The sequence below is a fragment of the Aplysia californica genome, unplaced genomic scaffold, assembly GCF_000002075.1.
Source record: "Aplysia californica isolate F4 #8 unplaced genomic scaffold, AplCal3.0 scaffold01274, whole genome shotgun sequence".
In the NCBI taxonomy this organism is placed as follows: domain Eukaryota; kingdom Metazoa; phylum Mollusca; class Gastropoda; order Aplysiida; family Aplysiidae; genus Aplysia; species Aplysia californica.
In genome coordinates, this window is record NW_004798544.1 from 27607 (window position 1) to 40201 (window position 12595).

At 36.7% G+C, this 12595-nt stretch overlaps 1 protein-coding gene across 1 annotated transcript; it reads right to left on the reverse strand.

Annotated features, from left to right (window-relative positions):
- Window positions 1–785: 785 nt before the first annotated feature.
- Window positions 786–12325, reverse strand: LOC101855693 (UBA-like domain-containing protein 2-A). The gene is made up of 3 exons (XM_005112438.3): window positions 12119–12325; window positions 11807–11893; window positions 786–3039 (listed from the first exon to the last, which is right to left on the reverse strand). Exons 1-3 carry the CDS (start codon window positions 12224–12226, stop codon window positions 2821–2823), a joined length of 414 nt encoding a protein of 137 aa, XP_005112495.1. The 5' UTR covers window positions 12227–12325; the 3' UTR covers window positions 786–2820.
- Window positions 12326–12595: the final 270 nt, after the last annotated feature.

Below are 12595 nucleotides of genomic sequence, written 5' to 3' on the forward strand. Positions count from 1 at the left end.
AATGATACCAAACTTCTCCTAGGTAGGGCAATGCCCACTTTAGTGTAGGTCAAGATTTCTGGAAACCCCAAAATCTGGATTAGCCCACTTGTCCTTAAACGCAACCACTTATCCTTTTTCCATATATTATAATTTCCCTAAACTATTCCCCCCACTACATGTCATTGTCAAATTTTCTCTTCAACTTAATAAACGAAATAAGGACAAATCAATCTGAAGCTATTGTCACCAGCAAGGTAACCCATCAGAAACAGAACTGCACTCCACCCCTCTAAACTTTCTCTGTTCCAAATGAGTAGTAGTAGTAGTAATAGTAGTGTTGTAGTAGTAGGCCTAGTAGTAGTGGTAGTAATAGTAGTACATATGTATTCTTCTTATCTTAGTCTTGATGAAGTTGATGAATCTGGACTTTTTTACAGGAGGGATAGCTGGTTGAGCCTCAACTTCTCGAAATAAAATAAACTGATCAATTCTATGGAGGGAATGATAAGGGAGAAAAAACGATAACAGTAGCCCCTACTTGCAGTACTAATAAAAACTTGATATTAATATATATAGATGACAAGTTAACAGCAATTTTGTGCTCACAATAAGGACGCCATCCATTTGTTACCAGCACTTCGTTATTTATGATCCATACTCTACACGAGGCTGTAATGTTCATAAAAATCTGAAACAGACTGTGGGTAAAATTCAAAATAATAAGCTAACAATGCAAGCACACCACTCCTGAATACTATAAAATTAAAAGAAACAAAAACAAAAAAACGAACAAAACACCAAGAGACATTTCTCATGTATAGTTGTGTGTATTTTTCATAAAACATTAAAAATGCCACTTACAGCACAAAACAGGCAGCAAGGATTAACACACATAAACAAAACAACAAACAATATAGACAGACAACATGAATGTCAAATTCCATGAATTAAAACTCGGACACATTGATTTGTAACAAAACAAGAAAATACACATCATACAATGTTTAGCATCACTTGAAAATACTATACAATGTAAAATCATTGATCAGTGTTTACTGTTATAATTATAATAGAGTATCCAAAACAAATTAAAACAAGCCACGTTCTAAACATTTTATGTACACACCTTACTTATAAAAAAGAACAAAAAATTATCGAGATGAATTATGAGATGTGGATGGCATGATCTGTTAATACGACGAGAGATGCTTTTAACTCTTACATCAATGAAAAAAAAAATCTGCTTGACATACCAATCAAAGGCAGGTGGGAAATGTGAACCAGGACAAAAAAGATTGCAATAATAATTTGCAGCTTTTCTCACAATGAAGTAGGTATTGTTCACTGAAGTTTAAGCAATGTCATCTTGCTCACAGGGATATGGGCATATTTGTTTTTGTTGTACCTCTGTAAACAAAGCAGCAACAAAGACAAAAACAACAAAAAGCAAACAAGACAAAAACAACAAAAAGCAAACAAGACAAAAACAACAAAAAGCAAACAAGACAAAAACAACAAAAAACAAACAAGACAAAAATGAAGAGGGGAAAAAAATGTCTCAGCAATGGTGTCGGTGAACACAACACCCATCTGAAATTGAAGTAAATTTTAGACTATGGTGAGGAAAGAATTAAAAAATAAGTTAAAAAAAAAAAAGATTGTCGCAAAGACAGAAAGTGAAAAAGGTACCGTAATGAACTTCAACTTCAATGCCATGTACCCAGTGAGGATTGTTAATTACTTACCTGTCATACACACATTTCCAACCAATACTCATAACTCTCTGATATGCTGACATGTTGAAATTACACACTGTCCCAGTCGCATCCATATGTGTGTCAAGTAAAAATGTAATATCATATAGACAAATGCTTACAAGTACATGACCTACCATACAATCCTGTAGAATTACATTACATCCCTCTTGAGAACAGGATAATGAATATATCCAATAGGAGGTACAGCTTCAGAAATCATTTCCACAACTAAGAGAGAAACATTTTGTTTTTCACTGTTGCAGCCACCATGTTCAGTCCATGCCAAAACTTTTCTCTTTGTAGTTCTATGAAAGAAAAATTAAACGACACAGGACAAGAAGTTTTATTATCTGGAAAAAAGTAAAGTACAAAAAGCAATTTGCAGTTCTATATAAAAAGAAAAAGCTTTCCATAATATAATATAACACAATTTTCCGTTTAGATGTGCAGTTACCGTACTTGTAAGACTTTCAGTCCCCAAAAAGCCATGAATGAAGCAGTAATCACATTTCAAAGCTAGAGAAAAGATACCATACCAATAGTCCTGTTTATCACGTTTAGCAGTACAGTTGTCCTCAACTTGTACATACTTCAGAAAGATATAATCACGGTATTAACTAAGAATTTATATCAACCCCTCTTTTTGTGCAATCTTACACAAACCTCAGCAAGCAAACAATGCGGTTTTCTTTTCCTTTTACAGCAGTAGCAATTAAACTATAAAATAGGTACATGTACTTACATGTAGGCTACTGAGTTTCATCTATATATGCTAAAGAGAATCACACGAGCTACACTACAGAACAGACTTGGCCCGTGAGTCCACTTAGTGGAAAAATAACCAATTACATGACACAGCACTACACAAACATCCTGTCAGAATCAATCCCTGAAGACTGTATCAGTGGCCAACTGCCTCGGCAACACTACGTTTGTGCAATACATGGTTGTATGTAACGAATGCTAAAAATAATCATTCCTTAATTAAAGATCAAGGCCGGCAGTTTCAACCGCACAATCCAGAATTAGAAAGATGTCTTTAATTCCAAGCTGCCGATTCAATGAAAAATTCAACACAGATTTATCTGCTGTTTGTTTCAATTTGCATTTGCATGCTGTTTGGAGAGTGTGCCACACCTGGCTGACTTTGCTGTGAAGGTGATGGAAACGGGTGAGAAGAATGAGGATGAGGAGAAGCACCAAACACTTTGCTGTTGTCTCCTGTTGTCAACTTCGCTAATGCTGCCAGGGCATCAGGGAAGTTTGGAGGCGTGGCTGGTGTGTTTGCTGGTGTACACAACTGTAGAAAATGAAACAAAAAAGTTTGTTGAGTTTTGTTTGTTTGTTTTAATAGAGTTTTACGGCGCTCGCAACTGCATACGGTCATATGAGCGCCAAGGGGTGGATGTCAACAGAGAAGTCCAAAAGGGGAATCAGGCTTACTCTGCTCACCTCTCTAGCCTCAACAGCACAAAGTCTGCTTCGACTATCAAGGCACCCAGGAAATAGCAGTTCACAAGAGAGTGACAAACATACAAAAGAGGTAAATTTCTACTGTGCTTAAGAACCTATTAATATGCCCTCCTTTGGGAATGGCCTAAAGACACTTCAGTCCGTAGCACTGCCCGGGGGGGGGGGGGGGGGGTGTTGTTGAGTTTAAGACTTAATAAAAAAGGATGCACAATTACAAAATTAATGAATGGTATGGTATGGGACTTTAATGCTTTCCCTTCACCTTCATCAGTTATTTTAAAAAAGTGGGACTTCGTCACTTAACGTTCATATCTGACAGGACAGAGTCAGGTAGGTGGAGAGCAAAAAACCCCAAAACAAAACAAAACCTCCTTTAACAATGAACAATCCATCTTCAAAAAGGTTCCAAAAGGGGATTCGAACCAGAGTCACTTGAGCAAGACATAACTGACCTTATTGAGTGCACAGTTATTTGTCTAAATGGAATTCAAAGCTTGGAAAGTCAAAATAACAGATGGATAGAAATTTGAGTTACACAACGAGTCGCAGCACCATATGTTATACAGAATTTTTTTTAAAAGCTGCTCAATGGCAGCCAAATTCATAACTGCCTAAACATTTGGCTGTAAATAAAATATCGAGATGAAAGAGAAAAAGCTGCCTGTCAAAATAGAGGTTGGATTTGCTTATCGTTGCTATTACAGTTATTATAATCCACTGTCAATCGACTATTTCAAAAGTGGTCCAATTGTACCCATTCAGAACACCAGGGTGAAAAGAACATATTTCAGAGTAAAATAAGAAAGCGAAAAGAATTCAGATGCCACTCAATCAAAAAGCTTGAAATTGAATGTTGCCAATCAATTCATCGCCTAAATGCATCACAGTGGCCAGCCATGAGTTCGCCAGTTGGAACAATGAAATTCTTACCATATTACACTTAACACTTTTTGATTTGTACTTTAAAAAAAATTCGGACTTAAAAAGAGCACAACTTTGACTTTTAACATGACATAAAATGACATCCACCCAATCATGAAATAAAAAACATCACAGCAGAGTAGAACCCAAGACTAAAAAAAGGCATTCAAAGCAAAGTAGACATTATTTGTTGAGGAAGAAAGAAAAAAACAGGTTTGACATACAGCAAACTGTACAGAGCCAAACCATGTCACTGGGGATAGGACTGACTGTGAACAGCCTCAGGAATAAAATTTTAACTCATTTCATGAGACAAAAAAGGTTTGCCATCACGCTGTTGTTATCATGAAATGTCAGTGGGAAGCACCACAGGACCACAATACTCTTCTCCAATCCATGCCCCATTTTGTCCTGCAAGAAATTCGACACAATGGTCTCTGCCTAACAGCAATCCCCTTGGGATCCAAGCCTTTGCTGCTGTTAGGTGGAGGTTGCTGTTAACTGAATTTTCAAGGGTGTATGTGTGTGTACTGTGTGTGTAATGTCTACCCACCCACACCCCCATTACACACACAAATCCTAATTGCATAATGTGATGATGGGTTTGTCTGAGAGCAAGAACATAGGCAGCGCCAGTGAGGGGATGCTCCATTGTTGGGTGATAATAATACACAATGGCCAAGGACCCCCCGACGTAAAGAGACTGAAGGAAGGTGGCTCTTTATGACATGGTGTGAACTAAGCTCCTACTCAGCATAATTATTTTTCTCTTGAGCAGGTGTTTTGAGGAGATGAGGAGGGACGCATGCACACTTGATATTATGGGTCAATCTGTTTTTGAACCATCAAAATTTTTTTCTCACACAATTCATTGCAACAAAGGTTGCTGTTACTAGTGTGAATGGAAATGGTTGCTGTTAAAGGGGTTGATTTAAAATAAGTCTGCTTAAAATAAAACCCCAGATTTTTCCCCCTTCTATTTGAGCAAAAAAACAGTAATCTGCGGGATGGTCGAATTCTCTCAGTTTAGAGGTTGCTCAAATAGAAGGAAAAAAATCTGGGTTTTTATTTTTTCCAGTTTACGGATTAACTATGTCCAGCAACCTTTGAATGTTGATTAGCGGAGGATGCTAGTTATGTATCTGGGTTGTTGAAGTGGACACCATTGTTTCAGCTTCTTCAGCTAGGTTTCTTTTTGGTTCTTTAAAAACTATTGTTGATGCTAAAGCAACACATCCCTCCCAGCTCTCCTGTAAATGAAGGCCACATGAAAGGACAATTGTAGAGTAGTCTATGGTTCATATGCAGGCAACAAAAAGTAAATGATTAAATGGGATTACAAAAGAACTATGTTATAATGATCCTTACAATACAGAGGAGAGGATATCATTGCAGGATTTTTTTAAAGAATCAGTCCAGACTTTCCTTTTGAAAAGAGTGGTGAAAGGCCACAAAGGAGTACAACGGACTGTAAATAAAAACCCTGCTCGACATAAATTTTTAACATTTGGGTGATAAATAGGCTGTCAAATGCAAATCGAGAATAAGTCAGTACCAATTAAAGCTGATTACCCTAGAGAATTGTGAGTGGACTCAACTATAAAATTGAAGCAGTTACAGGGAAAATGACCAGAAGAGGACAACAGTTCAGCAAACATGACAAAGGTAGAAGTCAGTCATCAATCAGAGCCTACACCGCCGTCAGCAATTTTAAAAGTACAGTAATCTAACTCAATTTCTATCATTTGACAGACCAGAAACTGACACCATAGTTGCTAAAGAACAAGCAGGTTTAGAGAAAAGAAAAGCCCTACAATAAAAAGTTTGAATTTGAAATAATATTTATGTGAAAAGTGCCTCCGGTACAAAACCCTCAATTGGAGTCTATTGCCTGTATGATGACTTCAAAAATGCATTTGACAGCCCGCTTGAAACCTTAAAAAACCAACCCAATATGAGTAAATCTTATCGGAATGACAGACGACACCACAACTTTTGGTATAATATCAATAAATCATGCATAGCACATGAAAACAAAATTGTTTTATACTGGACCGACCAAATTATCTCTGAACCCCCCCCCCCCCCCCCCCCCAACTTCTGTATGAGGAAACAAAAATCAAAATAAGCACATCAGCAGTTTCATCTTGAGGATTCAAATTAATGTTACCCAAATTCTCCCTATTTCTTCATCATAAACAGTCAATGTATTGGAAGTATTTTTTGTTTTAGTAATAGTTTTACGGCACTTGCAACACAATAAGGTCAAAAAGTGCCGAAGATTAGAGGTGCTACAAGAGAGTAACAAACATAAAATAGAAGGAGGGGAGATCAAGACAATAGATGTGTGACAGGAAAGAAGTAGCAAACCACACCAGAGCACCCGCCAACCACCCACATTGGAAGTCAATAAAAATGTAATTGAAAACACTCAAATCTATTAAAAGTATGGCATTAATTAATGTTTTTTTTACATTGCCCCTTAAAGATAATCTAAATAACTACTAAAATGATTCCAAATAGATTTTTAGTGGTACCTCTGAAGTTACTTTCACAGCTTTACTAAAAATTTTTAAAAAATTAAAAATTGAAAGACATCTCGAAATGTGTCATACATTTTGAGTCATTTGAACAGTCAATGCAATAAAAGTAGTCACAACAGCTTATAACGAAGTATAAAAAATAATAATACAGAACAAAGGTAGCTAAGTAATACAGGTAGATAAAAAAAATATAATTAAAGACATGTGGCACATCTAATGGTAGTAATGTAAAGTTTTGGGATTTTAAACCTAGCAAGTCTTCTCACAACTTAAACGAAACAAACCCTTTGTGCTTTTAATCATGGGAGACTCGATGTTGAAACACTTTCTTAGCACATAGATCTATATGTGTGAGCCTAAAGAAAAGTACCAAATGTCGGATTTTGACCATTTTGAGTTAAGGGTTGTACCTTATAGGACACAGGGGTCTTTGAATTTTTTCAGATATCTCAAGTAGTTTTTGAGATATTGCACATTTTGCGAGGTAGGGTATAAAAATATAATTTTGAGAAAATGAGCTTTTAAGTTTAATAAACGTGAGAACACATACAAACTTGACAAAAACTATTTTTTAATTGTATTTATTCATCAAAAATTCATTTCCAATTATGTATCAATGGTAAAACAGCAGGGAAGAGAAAATGTGCTTCAAGAAGAGATTTTAACTCTTTTAAAAAGCAGTTTTCATTATTTGTTTTTATCAAAATAACCTTCCCTCAAAATGATGCAAAGTAAAATAATTAGAAGCCAAATACGTGAAAACTCTTTGAGCTCTTAGTAAAAAAAAAAGAGGTGGATCTACCATTTTTTTAATGGAAACACATTTTGGTCAAAAGGTGATTTTTGTCATTAACAGCATGTAGCTCGAAACGGTCCGGGCGACTTTTGGTACCTTTCTCTAGGCGCACACACATCACTGACATCATGATAATAAATGAACAACCCTTTAAAAAAAATAAAAACCAGCTGCTTCATATCTGTGACACCACCCTTCATTACAAATTTCATCACTTGCAAGAGCAACATTTTAGAAGTTACGCATGAAATGACCAATATTTGCTTTTCTTTCTTTCATCCTGAAAATTCTAATGAAGATAATTTAGAGTAAGCTGCTGTTATTAATTACTCATTTCCCTATTCTGTAAGTACCATTCTTAATTCAAACTGAAGCCACTTGACTTTGTTGCCTTATATGGCGTAAATGGTACAAGATGAAAATGCATAACTTTTAGCTTTGTGCTGTACCATGGACATCATGAACGTTGGCAGAATTTGCAGTACCTAGTTGTCTAATGTTACTGATACATGTAAGTCCCGCTAATCATTTGGATGTTTTTGTAAATTCTTCTATACAGAGATTTAACCACAAGCACAGTGTAAATTTGTATTCGGGAATAAAAAAACACATTGGTACAAAATTGCTAAAAAAAGTTCGTTTACTGAGCTGCTACGCTTACAAGCAATCAATAAACACAGGCCTAGTCTTGCCCTCGTTTCATAAAACTTGAAAATGTAAACACCAAAATGTAAATGACAGAAAAAGGCAATAAATTTCACTTTTTGAATTAAATTTGAAAGTTTTTCAAAATTAAGGGTAAAATGGGGAATATAGAGTACTATTATCAAAGGCCCAGTCTCCCAATATGTCATGAGTGGGCTAGATCTAGACACCGAGTCCATTGAGACTTAAACTGACAGTACGAACCCACACATCCTGCCAACAAAGGGGTTTATTGAATTCTTTTCACAACAATTTTGTTAAAAAGATAAACCATTAGCAGGACAACAAGAATTAAAAAAAACAACATTCTTCCTACCCCCAGATACATGGTAATTCTCTCATTAATATTTCTTGGAATAAGCTCACAATTCATGCTGGGAAAACAAAACAAACAAACAATTAAAAACAAAACGCTTACTACAACAATCACCATAAAGTTTACTTGTTTTACTAAGACTAAGAGTAAGAATGCTCCACTTCTATCATTTATTGACTGTCATCTCTTGCAAAGAAGCAGATTTGGCTAATCTTAATTAAAAGACACACATTTACATGTTGATTCCTCTTCAAAGAACTGCAAATTCTCTGCAGCTTTGTTTTATATTTTATCAACGAAGTGAGTATTTCTCCGAACGTTCGGGAAAACAAAAGTTCAACTTTATTTCTCCGAACGGTTTCCGATCTCGAGATTTTTTGGGTTATTTGCGGGATTTAGGCGTCATCCTTTCATTCTGCCATTCTGCAAGGCCTGGGAAGAAGCATTTTTTGCATTGAATTCAATTTCTAGAGCTAGAGATTTTAAAATGTCTGAATATTCAGATATTTCAGTTGAGGTGAGGGCAACGTTCCTGGACTATACTTCATTTGAAAATACCTTCAAAAGGTACTGCGAGAAAACAAGGCTGATCGACCTTGGCAGTAACCTATTTTGCATTAAGTCACCCAGCAAAAACTAAAATCCTTCATGTAAAAAAAAATCCCCCCCCCCCACACGCACGCCGACACACACACATGCACTCTCACACACACACGGGCCACTCCATTCGCTTATTATCAACAAATCCCGAGAACGGAAACGTTCGGAGAAATAGAGTGCAAGTTTATTTTCACGAACGTTTGGAGAAATAGAGCTGGCCTTTTATCAAACTAAATTTGGTATTCTATTTGTCTTTTTTCACTGAACTATGTATTTCTCTGAAGTTTGAGCACTCTTACACATGGAGTGTATGACGACATAACCCAATGAAATATAATATATATAAAGAGTGACACAATTAAACTCATTGCATCCACCATATTTCAGTAGCAGAATATATTAACCATAATTTTTCTAATACTAGCCATTGCTGTGAGGAAATACAAGGGAAAATGTCTCTAATGTTTGAACTTAATGTTCATTCAGGCTATTTTATTTTACCATACACCCAGAGCTTAAGTGGAAATGTGCCTCCCAACAACCTTTAACAGTTTTGATACTTATATAATTCTTGTTGCCTCTGATACAAGTTATTATTAGAGGGGACCCCCCCCCCCCCAAAGCTATTAGAAGGACCTCCCCCCTTAAAAAAACCCAAAACCCCACAAAAACAAAACAACCCCAACTTCAGTCAGCCACACAAAGTGCTGTCGAAGAGTAGAGTAAAATTAAATAATCAGACTCTGGGACCAGAATATGACGCTAATATTAATATAGAACAAACACAAGCTGGAATAATTCCAGTTGTTGTTTCTCTATGAATAGTTAAGAGAAAATTTTCTTCAAAAATAAAAGAGTATATAAATAAAAGCAGAGTGACGGAGTATCCGCGAGTCTAAAATTTGAACAGAGGACTCTCAGAGGAGAGTATTATAATTGGTATGTTTTTTACTAATACACACCCGTCTCATGTACAGGTTTGATATACTTTTTTTCTAGTAATATTTTGAATGCTGAACACAAATATGGCCTTCATTTTTGCCGCAAATCAAAAGTTACTGAGTTATTGATGTTTTAAAACAGAACTAGGACCAGTGGCGTAGTAATATTTGATTTACTTTTAACAACATGGGGGGGGGGGGGTTCAGGGCCCTGAATTTCACAATGATTTGATGTTTTGGCAATTAGGATTGATATTTGGAAGAGGCTAGCTGTATGACGGCTAGACTGGCAGTCTAGCCGTATTTAAGTATGGCTAGACTCGCAGTCTAGCCGTACTTATTCTTAATATGATGTCTAGACTGACCATTTACAAAAAATAGGCCTACTTAATTGTAAACATACATTTTTAGTGTGCAGTACCTAAAGTATTTGTATTTGAGACGAAACCAGGTGCTATATAAAGGGCGTGAGCCGGGCTACCCGGGAAGTGCGCAGGCCCTATATAAAGGGCACAGACGCTGACCCTTTTCAATGGAAAATTCCAGTATTCCTTATATGTAAAATGACGTAGTCATTTACAGGCCAAAGTTATAAATAGTGACCAATGACTTTGCAAGTTATCTTGACCTCGTAGAGCGTCTCTTGGCCGAGATATCGATCGATAAAGTGACGCGGTCCCGCTGAGCGACTACACGCTATGTGTTATTACTTGTTTCGCCGTGCTGATGTACTAATTGTTGAGTCTATCGCGTTCTCGGCTTTGTTTGTATTTATTTGATCGCTGATCATTTTTAAATGGCTCATTCTATCAGCTTAAAGAAAATATATATGCTTTTATATGCTTTTTATCATCCATTGAGCCGTAAATGGTCATTTTTCAGTAGCAGGTATACATTTCGGGTATCTCAGCTGTTCCCCCCCCCCCGCCAAACCCCCATGTTTACAACTGATCGGCCGTGGCGGCGGGGCATTTTTGGCGGGTTACTTCCGGTGAAACGCCTAGCGCTTCTAGGGTTAATGACAGTGCATGTATTTTAAACCTCCTGTTTTCTAATGTTAATAGGGCCTAAGATAAGTACGGCTAGACTTCTTATCTAGCCGTACTTAAGTACGGCTAGACTTCTTGTCTAGCCGTACTTAAGTACGGGTAGACAGCCAGGCTAGCCGTACTTAAGGACGGCTAAACTGTCAGGCTAGCCGTACTTAATATTGATGGCTGAATTGTAAATGAAATTTTTAGTATGCAATGTCTTAAGTATTTGTATTTGAGACAAAACCAAAAGGTGCCTTACTGATTTGCATGTATTTGAACCTGAATAATTACTAGATCTAGATCTAATGAGACCTGTGTACTTAACAGGCTTGAGTCGATAGGGCCAAACCTAGATCTAAGTACGGCTAGACTGGCAGTCTAGCCGTACTTACGGCTAGCTAGCCACTTCGTTGATATTTACATGAAAACAATTGATTTGCAAGGGTTTTAGTGGCCATACGTGTGTTCTGCAGCAAAAATTATGTCAGTTTAGAATTCATATCAGTGCATCTGTGTGTGGGTGTATAAGTAAAAATTTACCGTACATCTACCTATCATTTATATTATTATTGTTGTGAAAAATGTCAAGAATGATAAAGTATCATATCAAATAGGGCAGGACACGAGAAATTATAATCCAAATATGAATCAAGTACACAACATAGTCACAATAGGTAGTCCTCTAGCCTCAATACAACAGTAGGCCTACACTACAGTTACAGTCGATAAAGTACTCACCGGGTAGTTTCCATTTGTGTGACTTCGGTTACACGTCCGGCACATGCTTGGGACTGAAGATTCTTGAAAGAACATACTAAGCGCTGCCTGAAAACAGAAACAATACAACTTATGATTATCTTGCTCTCTTTGTAACCATAATAACTTTTCTTCATGCGAAATATGTAACTCTTCAAAGATATTCAAAAGGGTACAACAAAGGTCTTTCGAGCACAAGAGCAGTACACACACGAACACGCCACACTTGAAATGATAAACATTCGGCCATGTTTACGATCTCAAAGTCGAACACCGAAGAGGTTACCACCTTACCTCAAATTGCCATTGTGCTGCCTGTAGAAACTGTTTTGCTTGTTCAGCGTGACACCCAGCAGCAAGGACAAATTGATTTATCATCACTTGCTGCTTTAGATTGTCCATGATGTGACCAAAATATTGAGTATTTTCCTAACTGAACTGACGACACTGTTTTGACGAGATTGTAAACACATCTGAGCAGTCTGCGTATTAGCCAATCACAGATAACGTTATATCGGCTAGAAACGTAAAACAAAATTTCATTGGCCGAAATAAGCCTAGCGGTGGGAGGAAATAAGAACAGCGTTAGACGGAAGTATTATCGTTCTGCATGTCAACAATGGTTTGCTAAGATTAAATCTGACACAACTTTTGGTGGACATTCAATCATATCTGAATAGTATCTTGGCTTTTCAAATCTGAAGTAGCTATATTATAGTCTGGAAAAACTGTATTCAGACTTGTAAACATAAATCGTTCATTTTGTTTATA